General features: G+C 39.2%; 1 protein-coding gene across 2 annotated transcripts in view; it reads left to right on the top strand.

Annotated features, from left to right (window-relative positions):
• SVEP1 (sushi, von Willebrand factor type A, EGF and pentraxin domain containing 1) overlaps positions 1 to 12,556 on the top strand; it is a 117,628-nt gene extending 105,072 nt beyond the window's left edge. Inside the window, exons 47-51 of one of the 2 annotated variants that reach the window (XR_014951072.1) lie at positions 3,263 to 3,358; positions 6,185 to 6,280; positions 8,335 to 8,428; positions 10,030 to 10,598; positions 12,159 to 12,556. Coding sequence is in view for 1 of the 2 variants with exons in the window: in XM_021525012.4 (XP_021380687.2) it covers positions 3,263 to 3,358; positions 6,185 to 6,280; positions 8,335 to 8,428; positions 10,030 to 10,060 (317 nt within the window). In the remaining variant the exon portion in view is untranslated. Of the gene's footprint in view, positions 1 to 3,262; positions 3,359 to 6,184; positions 6,281 to 8,334; positions 8,429 to 10,029 lie in introns of both variants that reach the window. The other variant, XM_021525012.4, reaches the window with a different exon arrangement.
• Positions 12,557 to 13,168: the final 612 nt, after the last annotated feature.

Below are 13,168 nucleotides of genomic sequence, written 5' to 3'. Positions count from 1 at the left end.
ATTCAGTTGACATAAAGTATCCAAAAGTCCTGTTAGAAATTTTCACTCCCAAAGCACCAGGCTGTTTCTAAAACATTTGTATTTCTAAACTGTGATGGCTACTGGATTCAGAGGATCTCTGCAAAATCACTACTTTACCTAAGCTAGAATTCAGTAGCAAAATTATTTGGATATTATTTGTTCCAATTGTAACATTTGGATTGTTCAACTGTCCTTTTGATATCACCAGCTTTGCTTTTTATTCTTATTTAATATTTATTAGTTACAAAGAACTCCTTTATATCAAGGGATGCCATTGTCTGCTAAGAAAGGGTCATACCATTGTCCACGAGGAATAAGAAGGGCTGATCTGCAAAGCAATGTCAAACATTCTGTTTGCAACACTGCAATATCTACTGGGACTGTAGAGAGAAATAAGTATTAGGGAAAATTATTCCCAAAAAAATGCATTGAAGAGGTAGACACATGATGAAGGTGGAAAACAAGGCAGAATAACCTGTGTATTAAGGGAGGGGAGTAACAATTTCTCTCCTCTTTTCTAAAAGGGGACTTTAAAAGAACTAAAGATGTTTCTGAAAGGACTGTCCTGCATTTTCATGACACATGTCAAAGTGATCTTTCAAAACTGCTTTATAATTCATGTGAGTGATTTTCCTAACAAAAGTCCTACAGGACCCAAGCCTTTGTGGTCTACATCAGAAACTACATGAAAGCACTCTTTGTAATGACTCACGCTGCATTTCTTGCTTATGGCTTTGTGAGTTGATTATTAATGTTTTCTAAGCCTGCTTGAAACGTTCTGTCCCAGTTGAACAGGTTTGTTAATGTAAATATTATAATTAAAAAGCAGACTTATTTGGAAGAGCTCTCACCACAGCTGCACTTGTCTGAATCACCACTGGTTAGAGGTTGCTAGCCAGATTCTGATCTGAGTTTCAGGAGTGAGAAGTATTAGCCTGGATCTGGTGATTGTACATATCTGCAGGACTCGTTAGGCTACACAGATGCACACAGCCTACCTGACTCCAGTTTCTTCTTTCTGAAGTGCTCTAAAACTCTTGTCTGTTTGCCGTCTTTACATCTTGCTGACTGTGAGTGGTCTATGTGGAGCTGTCAACAAGAAAGTTTGTACCCTATCAGCAAATAAGAACATTACGAGAGGGAAGCTGGGCCTGAGGAAATTATTCACTTTCAACCACAAGAAAGCATTTTGCAAAGCTGAAAACAGATAACAGAATTTATTCTTTCCCTTCTGACACATTTGACTTGCAGCAGTGTGATGCTTTTGTATCCTGTGTAGATAAATTTACCAAGGGTATGTCAAAAGATTGATACCACAGATGTGAGATTTGTTTCCAATAACTGAAGTCACAATTGATTGTTTCTATTCTCTCCCCAGCACATCAGGTCTGCATTTGCTTGCTTTAACAATAGGGAAAAAAAAAAAAAAAAAAAAAAAGTCTCAGCTTAACTTCCAGTCCCATTTCACAACTAGGACATGGGCAGAAACCCAGGAAAAGCCTATCTCTATCTGACGTCTGACTGCTGAGTAGCATGGAGTTATCATCCAAAGCAATTTTTGTAACTCATTAACTATCTTCATCTTCTACATTGACAGAGAGGGAAAATGCATTTCAGAGACCTTATTGCATGGACTTTGAATTTAATATGGGATCTCATTTATACATTAATCTTTTATGCCACATCCCATTATGCATTCATGGAATATTGTTTAAGTGGTGTAGCTCACACAAAGCTTTAAATGGTTCTTCCATTGCAGAAAAGAAACCTGTTTGGCACACTATTCTGCTTTAGTCAACACCCAGAGACAAGCTGTCTGTGTAGCAGCAGATATTTTTACAACAAAAATTTCCAAAATCACTACTAAAATATTGCAAATTATGTTAATTTTTCAGAGGTCTCTTCCCATTCTCATTATCAGCTGACACTTGATGGGAAGGCTCTTGAGACTGAAAAATTACATGGCAGAGCTTTGGCCTCATTTCAACAGACTCCAAGCTGTAGCTTGCATTTTGGTATGGCTTAGCTCCAGGAGTGACTCAAGTTTGTCTCTCTGAGGGAGAGATTTGCATTCCTTCCAATGGGAATTTCAGGTGTGAGCAATGTTTCAGTGTGCCAATCCACTGTTTCTATTTATTGCTAACAAACACTCAAAGCTTAAATGCATATTTTGCTCACCTAATAACTAATTAACAATAGCAGTTCAGATGCAATTAGTTTAGATTAAGTTTCCTGAGATTACTGTCAGTCTGATTACTTATTTGTTCTGTCATATTGTCTCGAAGCCACAATTTTTCATTTTCTCTGTATGTATGTACACAAACATGAGAAAGATTGAGCTTACTCCGATGATCTTTAAGTATAAAATGTTTGTGCATAGCTTTCACCTGATTTTCTCAAGTAGACCTGGTTTCCCTGGATGTATGTGACAAGAGATGGTACAGTGTCATAGAAGTGACAAAGAAGTCCAAAGTTTGTCCAGCCCAGGCACCATATTGGCCCAGCATCATAGACTCCACTCCAAATTCCGCTTTTATGATCAGGTGCTTATGAATAGGAATGGAAGCCGAGGAGCACCAGTAAGCATGAATGTTAGGTGAGATTTGTAGGCACACTTTGAGTTCTAGAGCTGAACACTGCCATTGCCACTGCTACACCCTTTTTGGTCAGTTCTCATTATGCTGGATGAGAATCCAGTAAAAATTACCTGTTCTATCACACAGTTAATCTCACTTTAGACACAGTGTATATTATGCCAGATGGCATTATCTTGGTGTTTCATACCAAGGTTAGAAGAAAGTTTGATTCTATTCCAGAGTCCATTTAGAAGGCCTGAGGGAAAGGGTAAGGAGGGTAATAGGTTTTTATGGTGTATTGTATGGGCATTTTCATTTTGTTTTACAAAAGTTAGTAGGAAATTCAGATAAAGAATAGTGTCAGCCTTGAAACACTACCCAAATAATTTATTCAACTATAAACATGTCTACATTTTCATTCTTTCTGTGGACAATCTTTTGCTTATATTAATGATTCCCACACTCTTGCTCACAGTACCTAATGAAACACACAGGGCCAGAAGATGATGTAGCCCTTGAAATCAAAATCAAGCAATGTTTCTAAACTTCACGCATTTGTTTGTTCTGCTCTAAGCTTTACAACAGCAAAGGTCTGTGCAAGATGCTGAGTTACTAGGCTCCTGATTCACTGTGCAGAGTTTGTAATGAGATTGTGGTGTTTCCAGCTGTCTGCCGGTTCCCATGCCAGAACGGTGGCATCTGTGAGCGACCCAACGCCTGCTCGTGTCCGGATGGCTGGATGGGCCGTCTCTGTGAAGAACGTATGTATACCACCCCTAACTGTAATCTTAAGGGTGTTGTAGGTAAGACAGATATATGTACTGCAGCGAAACAGAAAATGCATAAGAGATAAAACCATGAAAATCATTAATATATTCTGCTTGACAAATGAAAGGGAACAGAAAGGTATACACTTGGCTTGTTTCTAGAAAAATAACCATTCCCTTGCATCTTCAAAGCAAAACAAGCACTTTTTTTAATTGATGTGATTTTGTTTCTGGGTGCTCTTTCACTGTGGTTGAAGACCAGCTTGTTTCATTTCTCCAAAGTCTATTTCTAATAGTAATACCCCTGATAGTTTTGGGGAATGCACAGGGATTAGAGCAGAAGAGATGTGAGTGTTCTGCTGGTGGCTGCATTACTTTCTTGGCTTCCATTTTTATCAGTCTGTGAACCTCATCAGTTCATGTTCAAATAATGTAATGTGTCACCTTTTCCATGCTGTCCCTCCTAACCTGTGTACTTGTGCTTCACAAATTCTAGACTGGTTTCTCCCGTCATGGATCTCCAAATTATTAGAGAACTGGATCTGCTCTCACTGAAAAGAGCCAAATTTGACTCTCAAATTAGATTCCCTGGGTGACATTGGGATGCCAGTTTGATCCATGTTTCTCTTGATGGTAGTTCTTAGCACAAAGAATTTGGGAGATTTAACCCTTTCAGGTAGCTGCTGCATGAGGAACCTTATTACATAGTAAGGCATAGGCCTATGTGGATAGAAAAAGGAAATGCCTTTATTTAGTATTTAGTATTCAGTATGGTCCTGATGTAAGGCTTTAGCGTGCTCAAGATCTACAGCAGGGGTGGTGTCACTGTCCCCGAATCTGAGTCACTGCCCCTGAATCTGAGTATACCTAGAAACCTACAAAAACTTTGGACATTCTCATCTAGTTCTTGGAAAAGAATATGGTTCAAGAATTTAAGATATTTCTTATGTTAAAATGGTCTTCTGAATTTATCTCTGCAGCTTTCAAGTCTTCTCTGTGACAGTATCAGTTGCCCATGGCACAAATTAGTGGCAGATACAGAATGAGAACAAGAGGTTCAGCAAGTTTTGTCTTTTTGCATTTATGGAAACTCCAGCTATGTGGTATACTCACACAGCTCCTCTTTTTCTGTCCCTGTGCCTGGCAGTTGCACCACAGCCATATATGCAATTTAGTCCTATAAGTCTCACAGTCTCAGCAGAAGAGGATTGCACCCTGTGTCTGACAGAATTGTGTTTGGTATTCCACAACTGAGTTTTTATTAGTTTCATCAGTAATGACACCTGAAGCATTCTCCAGAACCAGCCATTTCACTTTATGATCTCAGCCATTTCAGTCATCATCCAATTCTGACTGGCAACTGACTAGGTAGATTTCATGCAGGTACAGGCACTAGCCTTTCTTTTTCTTTTTCTTTTTCTTTTTCTTTTTCTTTTTCTTTTTCTTTTTCTTTTTCTTTTTCTTTTTCTTTTTCTTTTTCTTTTTCTTTTTCTTTTTCTTTTTCTTTTTCTTTTTCTCTTTTTTTTTTTTTTTTTTTGGCTTTTTACTTTAGTATAGGTAGTTAGAAAAGGGGAAAAGAATTCCCACAATTGGTCAAATTGGTTCTGTTCTGGAAGTCCAAGAAATTTTTGAGTGCTGGCACGGACCACTGACCTGTCAGTATCAGGCCACAGTAAGGCCACTGAGAGAATGCAGTCACATTGTAGTTCACAGTACATTTCACAAAAAAATATAGGATTCATATTCTTAAGAGAGTCCTGGCCATTCTATATCTCATACTATTCTAAATAACTTGCATGGTACTACAAATTTAATGGTAGAGAAAAATATTTCCTGGTGATACAGGTCAATCCTGTGAGGTCCATGGAAGTTCACAATTCTTTTCTTATCCAAGCTGACTGCACCTGCTCAGCTTGACCAGCAGCAGAAGAATAGCCCCTACACCAGTGTTCTGCAGCCCCCATCCATCCTCCCAGTATTAAGCTCTTCTGGACATGCCACTTGAGTGGCACTTCCAAGTCTATTTGGACTTGAGTCCAAATTTGAGACCTAGCTCAACTCTTGCTCTTCTTAGAGCATGTATGCTCAATTACTTTGTTCACTTAGGATAGTAGATATTATAGTTTTGTGAAGATACTTAAAGCATGAACACGTGGGAGTTTCACAGATCTGCTCACAGGAGCAGTGCAGCTCAATTGTTGCTCTGTCCAGAGGTCATCAGCTGCTTAGAATGTACTTTGTCTCTTTCCCAGAGCTTCCAGACCTAGACTTTTTCACCCAAAATGCCTTGTATCCAAGCTGTCTTGCCCCAAGAGGCTTATGGTCTCACCTGTCTCAGCATGTTTTCACTAGCCTAGACAAAGTGTTTTTCTATGGGCAGGGCACAGATTAACTTGTTTTGGGTGCTACATCTTCAAGCCCAGAGAATTCACAAACTATCCCATTTTTTGTGATTAAAGCATGAACTGGTTTTTTTAGCACCATCGCAGAAGTGGCCAGTATCTGTGCATATTATATGCAAGATACAGACAGCCCTGGCTCATTTCCCATGAGCACAGAGCCTACAAGCATCTGAAGGACTCCAGCAATTGCTCCAGCCTATCCATTTATTTGCCACTACACTTTGTCATATCTGTTTTCCATGCCAGTTGTATGTTCTGCCTCATGCTGGTGAGTAGATCCTACTCAGCTCTGCTGATACTCCATGCAAACACTCCAAGGGGCAGTGGAGTTTCTAGTTAAACATAAGTTTGTCTCATGAACACTCTATTCTTTGCTGTCATGAGACAAAATTATTTTCTCTGGTTCTCTTCTCCTTAGCAATATGCATTCTGCCATGTCTCAACGGAGGTCGTTGTGTGGCCCCTTACCAATGTGACTGCCCCCTTGGATGGACTGGATCACGCTGCCATATGGGTAAAACTTCTCACCTGCATTTTTTCTCACTTTTTGGGACTCTGCTAGCAATACCTAACACAGTTCTCTAGGGACTCATAGAACTCTGAAGCTTGTCACAGGAAAACCCAGGCCCACAATAATATTCCTGGAGGATTTGCTGTTTCCAGCTGTAAACTACCTTCAGACTAGTCCCTCCTTGATGAGTCTTTAAAACTCTCACAAAAGCTTTCTCTGAAAAAGGACTGACAGTATTCACTGCAAAGGTATACTCTCTGCAAAAGCAGTGCAAAGGAGAAAGGGTATCCAAGAAGAATAAAACTATTTTTCTCAATTCCAGGTGCATGATTTTCATTTTCATCTTCAGGAAATTCAGGTCACCATTAAATTCACAAACAAGCTGCAGGTATTATAGAGGTTTTTCCACCACATAGCTCTCTGGTTTGGTGGATGCCCACTAATTGCCTGGGTACTGAATCAGGACAGAGAGCACACCAAAACAAGGATTTAAAGGTGATTGAGTTCAATAGATACATCGTACATGGGTATCTTACATTAAGTATCATCTAAGTTTTTGAGCAAATTCAATTTGCACTTATTTTTGCTAGATCTCTTACTTGCATCTAAACAAAGGTGAAGATCATGGAGTGAGTACACAAAAATAGTGAGGGGTAGGAGGAGAGTGATTCTAATGTCCAGGTTTGTGGCCTAACGAGTCCATTTGTGTGTAATGAGGTTGGCTACAGTTATGGAAAATATTTAAATCTGAGTTTAGAATATGGGGTTTCATATGAAGACTGAATGAACACTGGGTTTTGAAAGACTTTTCCCTGTGAAAAGACAGTAAAACTCAGCAATCTTAACTGATTTGTAAGGACTTAACATGAAAGCCCAATTTTGGCCTTCCTGCAAGGCTTTGAAGTGGCTAATGGGGTGAGCTGGGAAGGAATCCATGCCTCTGTTCATAGTATTTGTTTGACTGATAAGAATAGTGAATCTGGGGGATAACCTGTGCAAATCCTTCTGCAAACCAAATCCTTCTGCAGAAAATTGAAATACCAGAGAGAACATTTTAACTCTGAACTATTGTCTTTTGAAGGGACTCTTGCCTAACACATAATGCATCATTTCCTCTCATGTTTCACAAGTTTTGCAGCTATAATAGGTGCTTGAGGAAGATAGATGGCTTCTTGGCTTTTTGGCCAGCAATTCAAATCTGTACAGGCTTGACATGCTTTTCAGTAGCTAAAGGGAAAATTATAGTGAACAACTGCATCTACATCATAAACACTGCTTACGAAGTTTTTTAATCACTTGCTGTTTCAGCTACTGATTTTGACATTTTGCTGTGATAGAGAAATACTTCAGTGACAGCTAAAGATGTTTTGGTCATATGCTTCATTCCAAAATCTGAAGTAATTTTCAACATTATGTCCTTGGTGCACTTAATTGTATATGGATGGCCTATCACTATGGCCTTCTTCCATTGTTTGTTCTTGTTTGGCCCAGAGGAATTGAAGTAGGTTTTTTGCATTCCTATGACTACTCATTTCCATTTCCTGTAATTCCATAATAATCAGTGCTTCTTGATGCATATTCCTTGCAAAAATATTACCCAGATTTTGTCCTCACTAGTATCTTTAGGTCTGTCCTCTACATATGGCATTATCTGCTTTAAAGTATCCACAGCTTTCCTGCAATATAAATGTCTATATTTGAAGAACCTCATAAAGTATATATCTAAATTGGTTCTATAAATTGTGTGGTTCTTTACCTTTCAATCTCAAAATTGACAGGAAGACTTGAAACTTTGACTTTTGTTTGGTTACTTGATACCCTTGGGTTAGACTGCCGCACAAAAGCATGTTCTAACCAGGCTCAATATGACCTGTAAGGCAGACAAGGGTTTTCCCCTAACAACAAAAGTAGACACAAAACTTAGCAGACGTATTCTTCTCAGGCTGCCCTTCCCATTCTTAATAGAATAAGGCTGGGTGGATTTTCAGTGTCCTGCTACAAAATCAGTTTTTTGTGGATGTACTCATTAATGCAAATTTGTGCGTGTTTGTGTGCAGCTGTTTGCCAGTTGCCTTGCTTAAATGGTGGGAGGTGCATACGACCAAATCGGTGTTATTGTCCCTCTTCCTGGACTGGACCTGACTGCTCCAGGTAAGTGTCACCTTGCACTGTCCCAGGGCTAGGCTGAATCACACCCTACTGAGCTCTAAATCTGAGGAGCGAGCAAATAATTTTAACATTTTGGGTATCTCTATATTCTTCAAATCAGTAACCTTTAGATATCTCAAAATTTATGGGCGATGTGCAAAGACCTTAGTGGGATTATGCAAAATGATTGCCAAACTTGTAGAAAACTCAAAAAATTGTATCTTTACATGTAAGCAGACAGGCAAACCCACAATATTTAGACTGATTTTTCATTATGTAAATGGAAGTGGGGTTTTGACATGTAATACAGAGTGTTCTTTGGGAAATTTTGGTGGCTTACTCTTTACGAGTGCTCATTTTGAGCTGTATATACCTCAGCTGGGTCCATGTTCGAGACTGGGTCATGCAACATTTGTCATAAATAGATCATCTTACATGCAGCATTGAGTGATGCAATAATTTAAAGAGTACAAGAAAGTGCCTGTAAGGTAAGTCCAAGTTGAAATCTCCTGGCAGCTCTAGGTCCATGATAGCAAAATATGTATATACCTCAACTCATACAGGCTCCTGCTGAACACAGTGATCATTATCCTGGAAAGCTAAATAAGAACCACATAAATATTAATATTTTTCTGCAGGGAACAGCTGAAGGCTGTGACATTGTAACTTTTTCTGTTCTTCTTTCTGGACAGATAGTGAAAGACATTCCTTCCTATCTCTCTGATATACAGTTTATCTTAAAGCTATAGAACAGATGCTTGACTGAGAAATCACATTGTCCAAAATTAATAGTTTTCATTTGTCAGCTGTGATTATATATGCCTTAGTGAAGCAACTTAAATATATTGCCAACAAACAATACCTTTCAGCTTTAGTCTGAAAGGTATACCTGGTAGTATTTTCATTTAGGATATGAAGCAGAGAAGCCCAAACCCAGTGGCCATAATAGCCAAAAATTGTGGAGTTTATTTCATGAGAGGCAAAGCAAAGTTTCAGGTTATTCCCAAACCAGACTATCCTTGGCTTCTTTTGTTGGGTTTTTTGGTCCAAGTCCATAGCTCTGTGCAGCATGGGAAGTCTGACAGAAGGTGGGTCATTAGCCCTTCAGGACTGGAGTCTAGCAGCTTGTCCCTTCCAGAGCTGTTTGAGAGGACATTTCCCAAATGTAACCGGGTGGGTGAAGTGAAGACAGAAAAAAGATCTGAGATCTGTTCCACATTTTTTTAAGTTTTGGCCTCAGTTACTTGTGGCTCTTTATGGGGTATGGTACCTTTCTGGGAATTCTAAAATAACATAGGCAAATAGCATGATAGCAGAGATTCCCTGCTGCAGGTTAACAAGGTGTGGATTTATAAGGGGAAACTGAAAGGTCACAAAGTTTTTATCAGCATGCAGAACAAGATTCATTCCAAAATATTCTGTGATGAGCCATTACTTAAATGTCAGATATTTCTATTTCTCATGTCCACTCTCCCTGCCACTTTGAGCTGTGGCATTCTAATCCTTGGTATACTTTCAGATGCCATCCTCTTGTGCCTCACTGTTGATCACTTGGTATGTTCAGCACACCACTGATTTTATTTTGTTTGGGTTTTTTAATGCAGGAAACGAAAGGCTGGATTCTATCCCTTTTAACATCAGAGCAGCAATTCTACATTCAGATATCTTTCTTCAGCCTAGGCACCAGAGCTTGGATTCTAATGCATTGTTAATTAAATCCATTGTTTCCCTTCCGGACCCCTCCCCAGCTCCCTTGTTTTGTACTTTATTTTGTGATGCATCTTTCAGTTTTTAAAGAAATCCTCTGTATTTTTCATTTATAAAAATATTATCAAATATATGCTGCTACACAGGTGTCATACACACATACACATAAAAATGCAAAGATTCCTGCAATCCACCGAGGAAGTGGTTGTTTAAAGTGAAGTCTCTCCCATTTCTTACATTAAGTAAGCTGATTAAACTCTACTATACTGCCAACCATGATTAAACAGAATATGGCAATTCTGCTTACCAGCTGCCGAAGCATACTACTGTCCAGCAACTCAACAGTAAAGTGTGTTACACAAGGCTGAATGAGCCACTAAACCCTCCACTGGGCCCCTCTCAGAACTTCAGTTGATAAAAATGATAACTGCATGTGATAAGGTCTATGTTGCAACCACAGTTTCTGGTGAGTATAAGAAGATTCTGTACTGTAGTTTATGTGACATTAACTTCATTGGAGAGTGACTTAATGGGAGGCATCATCATGAGTATTACCTGAGATTTCTTAGTAAAAGATATGAGGAAACATCATCTCATTCCACAAATAATGATTTAAGTCTAGCCAACAAGAGCCTTTGAAGCTTTCTGACCTACAGGCCATTCAGGTATAGCTCTAAGATGGATAATCCAGGGTTCAGCAGTAGGAAGCAGATGGATCTCTGAAACTTGCACTTTTCATTTGCCATGGGACTCACCACCTGCCTGTAACCACCATCCCTTCCAATAAAAATGAAGTACAGATCATCATCTGCTAGGTGAATATTTTTGGTATCTTATGTTTGGGCCCCAATCTTATGCTTGGCCCCTGAGATAGAGAAAGAAGGCACCAATTATGTTTACAGGTAAACATTTGCTATCTGTTTGCCAAAATGTTGTGGGTTTGTTATACAGAATCCTCAAAATATGGAAAAGGCCTCTCTTGAGAACACAGGCAGAATTGCTAAGCTGACTGAGAAATACTGAGAGTACATGTATCAGATTTCTCATTCTCAGACTGGTAATCGCATTGTGTCTGAGGAAAATACACACATCAATTGCCACCATTAAGTCATGCGCTGATGAATTATTAAGTAGGGTGGTGGAATTACAAGACAGAAATCACATGCATATTTCAAAGTCATGTGTTTGGTAATTATTATCAGTTGACAAAAAGTCTGATCTATGAAAAAAGATCTTAGAGTCAGAAACTGAAAGTCATTGATCAGAAGGTCCATTTTTCCCAATAATAACAGAAAAGTGTAATTTGCAACTGTACATCATTGGGAAATAAAAAGGAGAAATAAATTTTACCTTCTGTAGCTTCCTATTCCTGCTTAGTTACCCTCCAGATAAAGGGGTGCACAACTGTCCCACCCCACTTTATGGATGTATCTTCCCTTTATGCATGAACCCTGATACAGGAAAGTGATAGAACACCGAAAGGAGCTCACAGTTACAGTAACAGAGCTCTAGTAAATACTGACACATAACTGATGGCTGGTAGCCCAAGACCAGAAATGGGGAAGAAAGAAACAAGAAAAGTTGTCAGACATTAGGAGGGTTCAGCCAATTAAAAGAAAAACAGATAGTAAAAAACAGGAGTCATTAGGGGATCAAATTAATGTGAATGTAGATTCCTTCCCAGTGGGAGCTACAACCAGCTGAAGAGTTGTGGTTTTAGCTCCCACAACCTTCTTTTTCTAATGGACTCTGCTAGCACGTAGCAAAAATCTTCTGTCTCCCAGCTCCACAGCCATCAACGTTTACAGCTTTGACTGAAGTTTGTGTTCATTAGGTAATGTCCACATTTCAAAACACAGTCACCACCATTTGTAGGCACTTTGTTCCTTGACTTCCTTGCTGCCTTAACAGCAGATGAAGGGAAGCTGCAGTGACCAACACAGGACTTCTCAAGGGAAAGAGTGCGTAGGTGAGAAAAGCAGATCTTTATTTATACGTCATTCTCATGTTTTTGTCCCTTTTCTAGTGTGCTTCTCTAGTGTCCTCTGACTCTCTCCTGGTCATCTCCAGAGCAGAACAGCAGTGGTGAGGAGTGTGCTTAGATCTGGCAGGACATTGCTGCAGAGTTCAGGGCTGGAGAATGGCTTTTAGCATCAAAGCTTCACACTAGTGACTTGTACGTGGAGTCCCAGGATCAACCCAGTCAACACATTTTGTAAGGAGATGTGGTGTTAGGACAGAATAGCTGAAACTAGAGGCCGTCATATTAGTGCTATTGATGCTGTTTTGATACTTGCTGGAATATTTTCCCCTCCCTACCCAGTACTGTATTGTCATTTATGTCACTGCTTGTTGTGTGTTTTAAAAGACTTCTATGTGATGCACTTTACACTGTAAATAAAGTTGCACCCTGTTTAGTACGTATATAGAGGCAACATGGTATTCTTTTTGTAAACCCTCACAACAATTATATTAATCTATTAATCTTTAGGATTTGATGGCAAAGACTACAAAAATAAACCTCCACTCAAGCAAAAAGACAAAACAACTGCCAGCAAACTTAAAAGGTTGTGATGGATTAGTCCATATTTGATGTGTAGATAAAACAGCAGTTAGCACCACATTTTTCAAGTCCTTTCTTCTGCTATGGCATATTTTTAAACCTGTAAAGGTCAAATGTACCATTGGTATGAAGAGACAGGTTAGAACCTGCTCACTCACTACTGAAGGAGATACAACTTGTTTTATTCCGCACCAGTACTGGAATTTTAAAGTGGAAATATGGAAATGCCCATATTCCTGGACAAATGAGGTAAACAATCACTGTAACAGGAAGAAAATTTTGTAACTGCAACACCACTCCTTCAAACACAGAGCATGTATGACATAACAGGCAAACTATTTAGGATATGAAGTTTTTGGAGATAATGTTGTAAACCTGTCAATGTTTGGATACACAGGCATAAGTAGAGGCTTCGAAATGCAGAATGTGGTCAATTTTTGAAAGCCTTCCCCTGAGCTAGCAACTCAAGAGGT

Source organism: Lonchura striata, chromosome Z, assembly GCF_050655825.1.
Source record: "Lonchura striata isolate lonStrDom1 chromosome Z, ASM5065582v1, whole genome shotgun sequence".
In the NCBI taxonomy this organism is placed as follows: Eukaryota; Metazoa; Chordata; class Aves; order Passeriformes; family Estrildidae; genus Lonchura; species Lonchura striata.
This window is presented reverse-complemented; position numbering and strand designations above follow the sequence as displayed.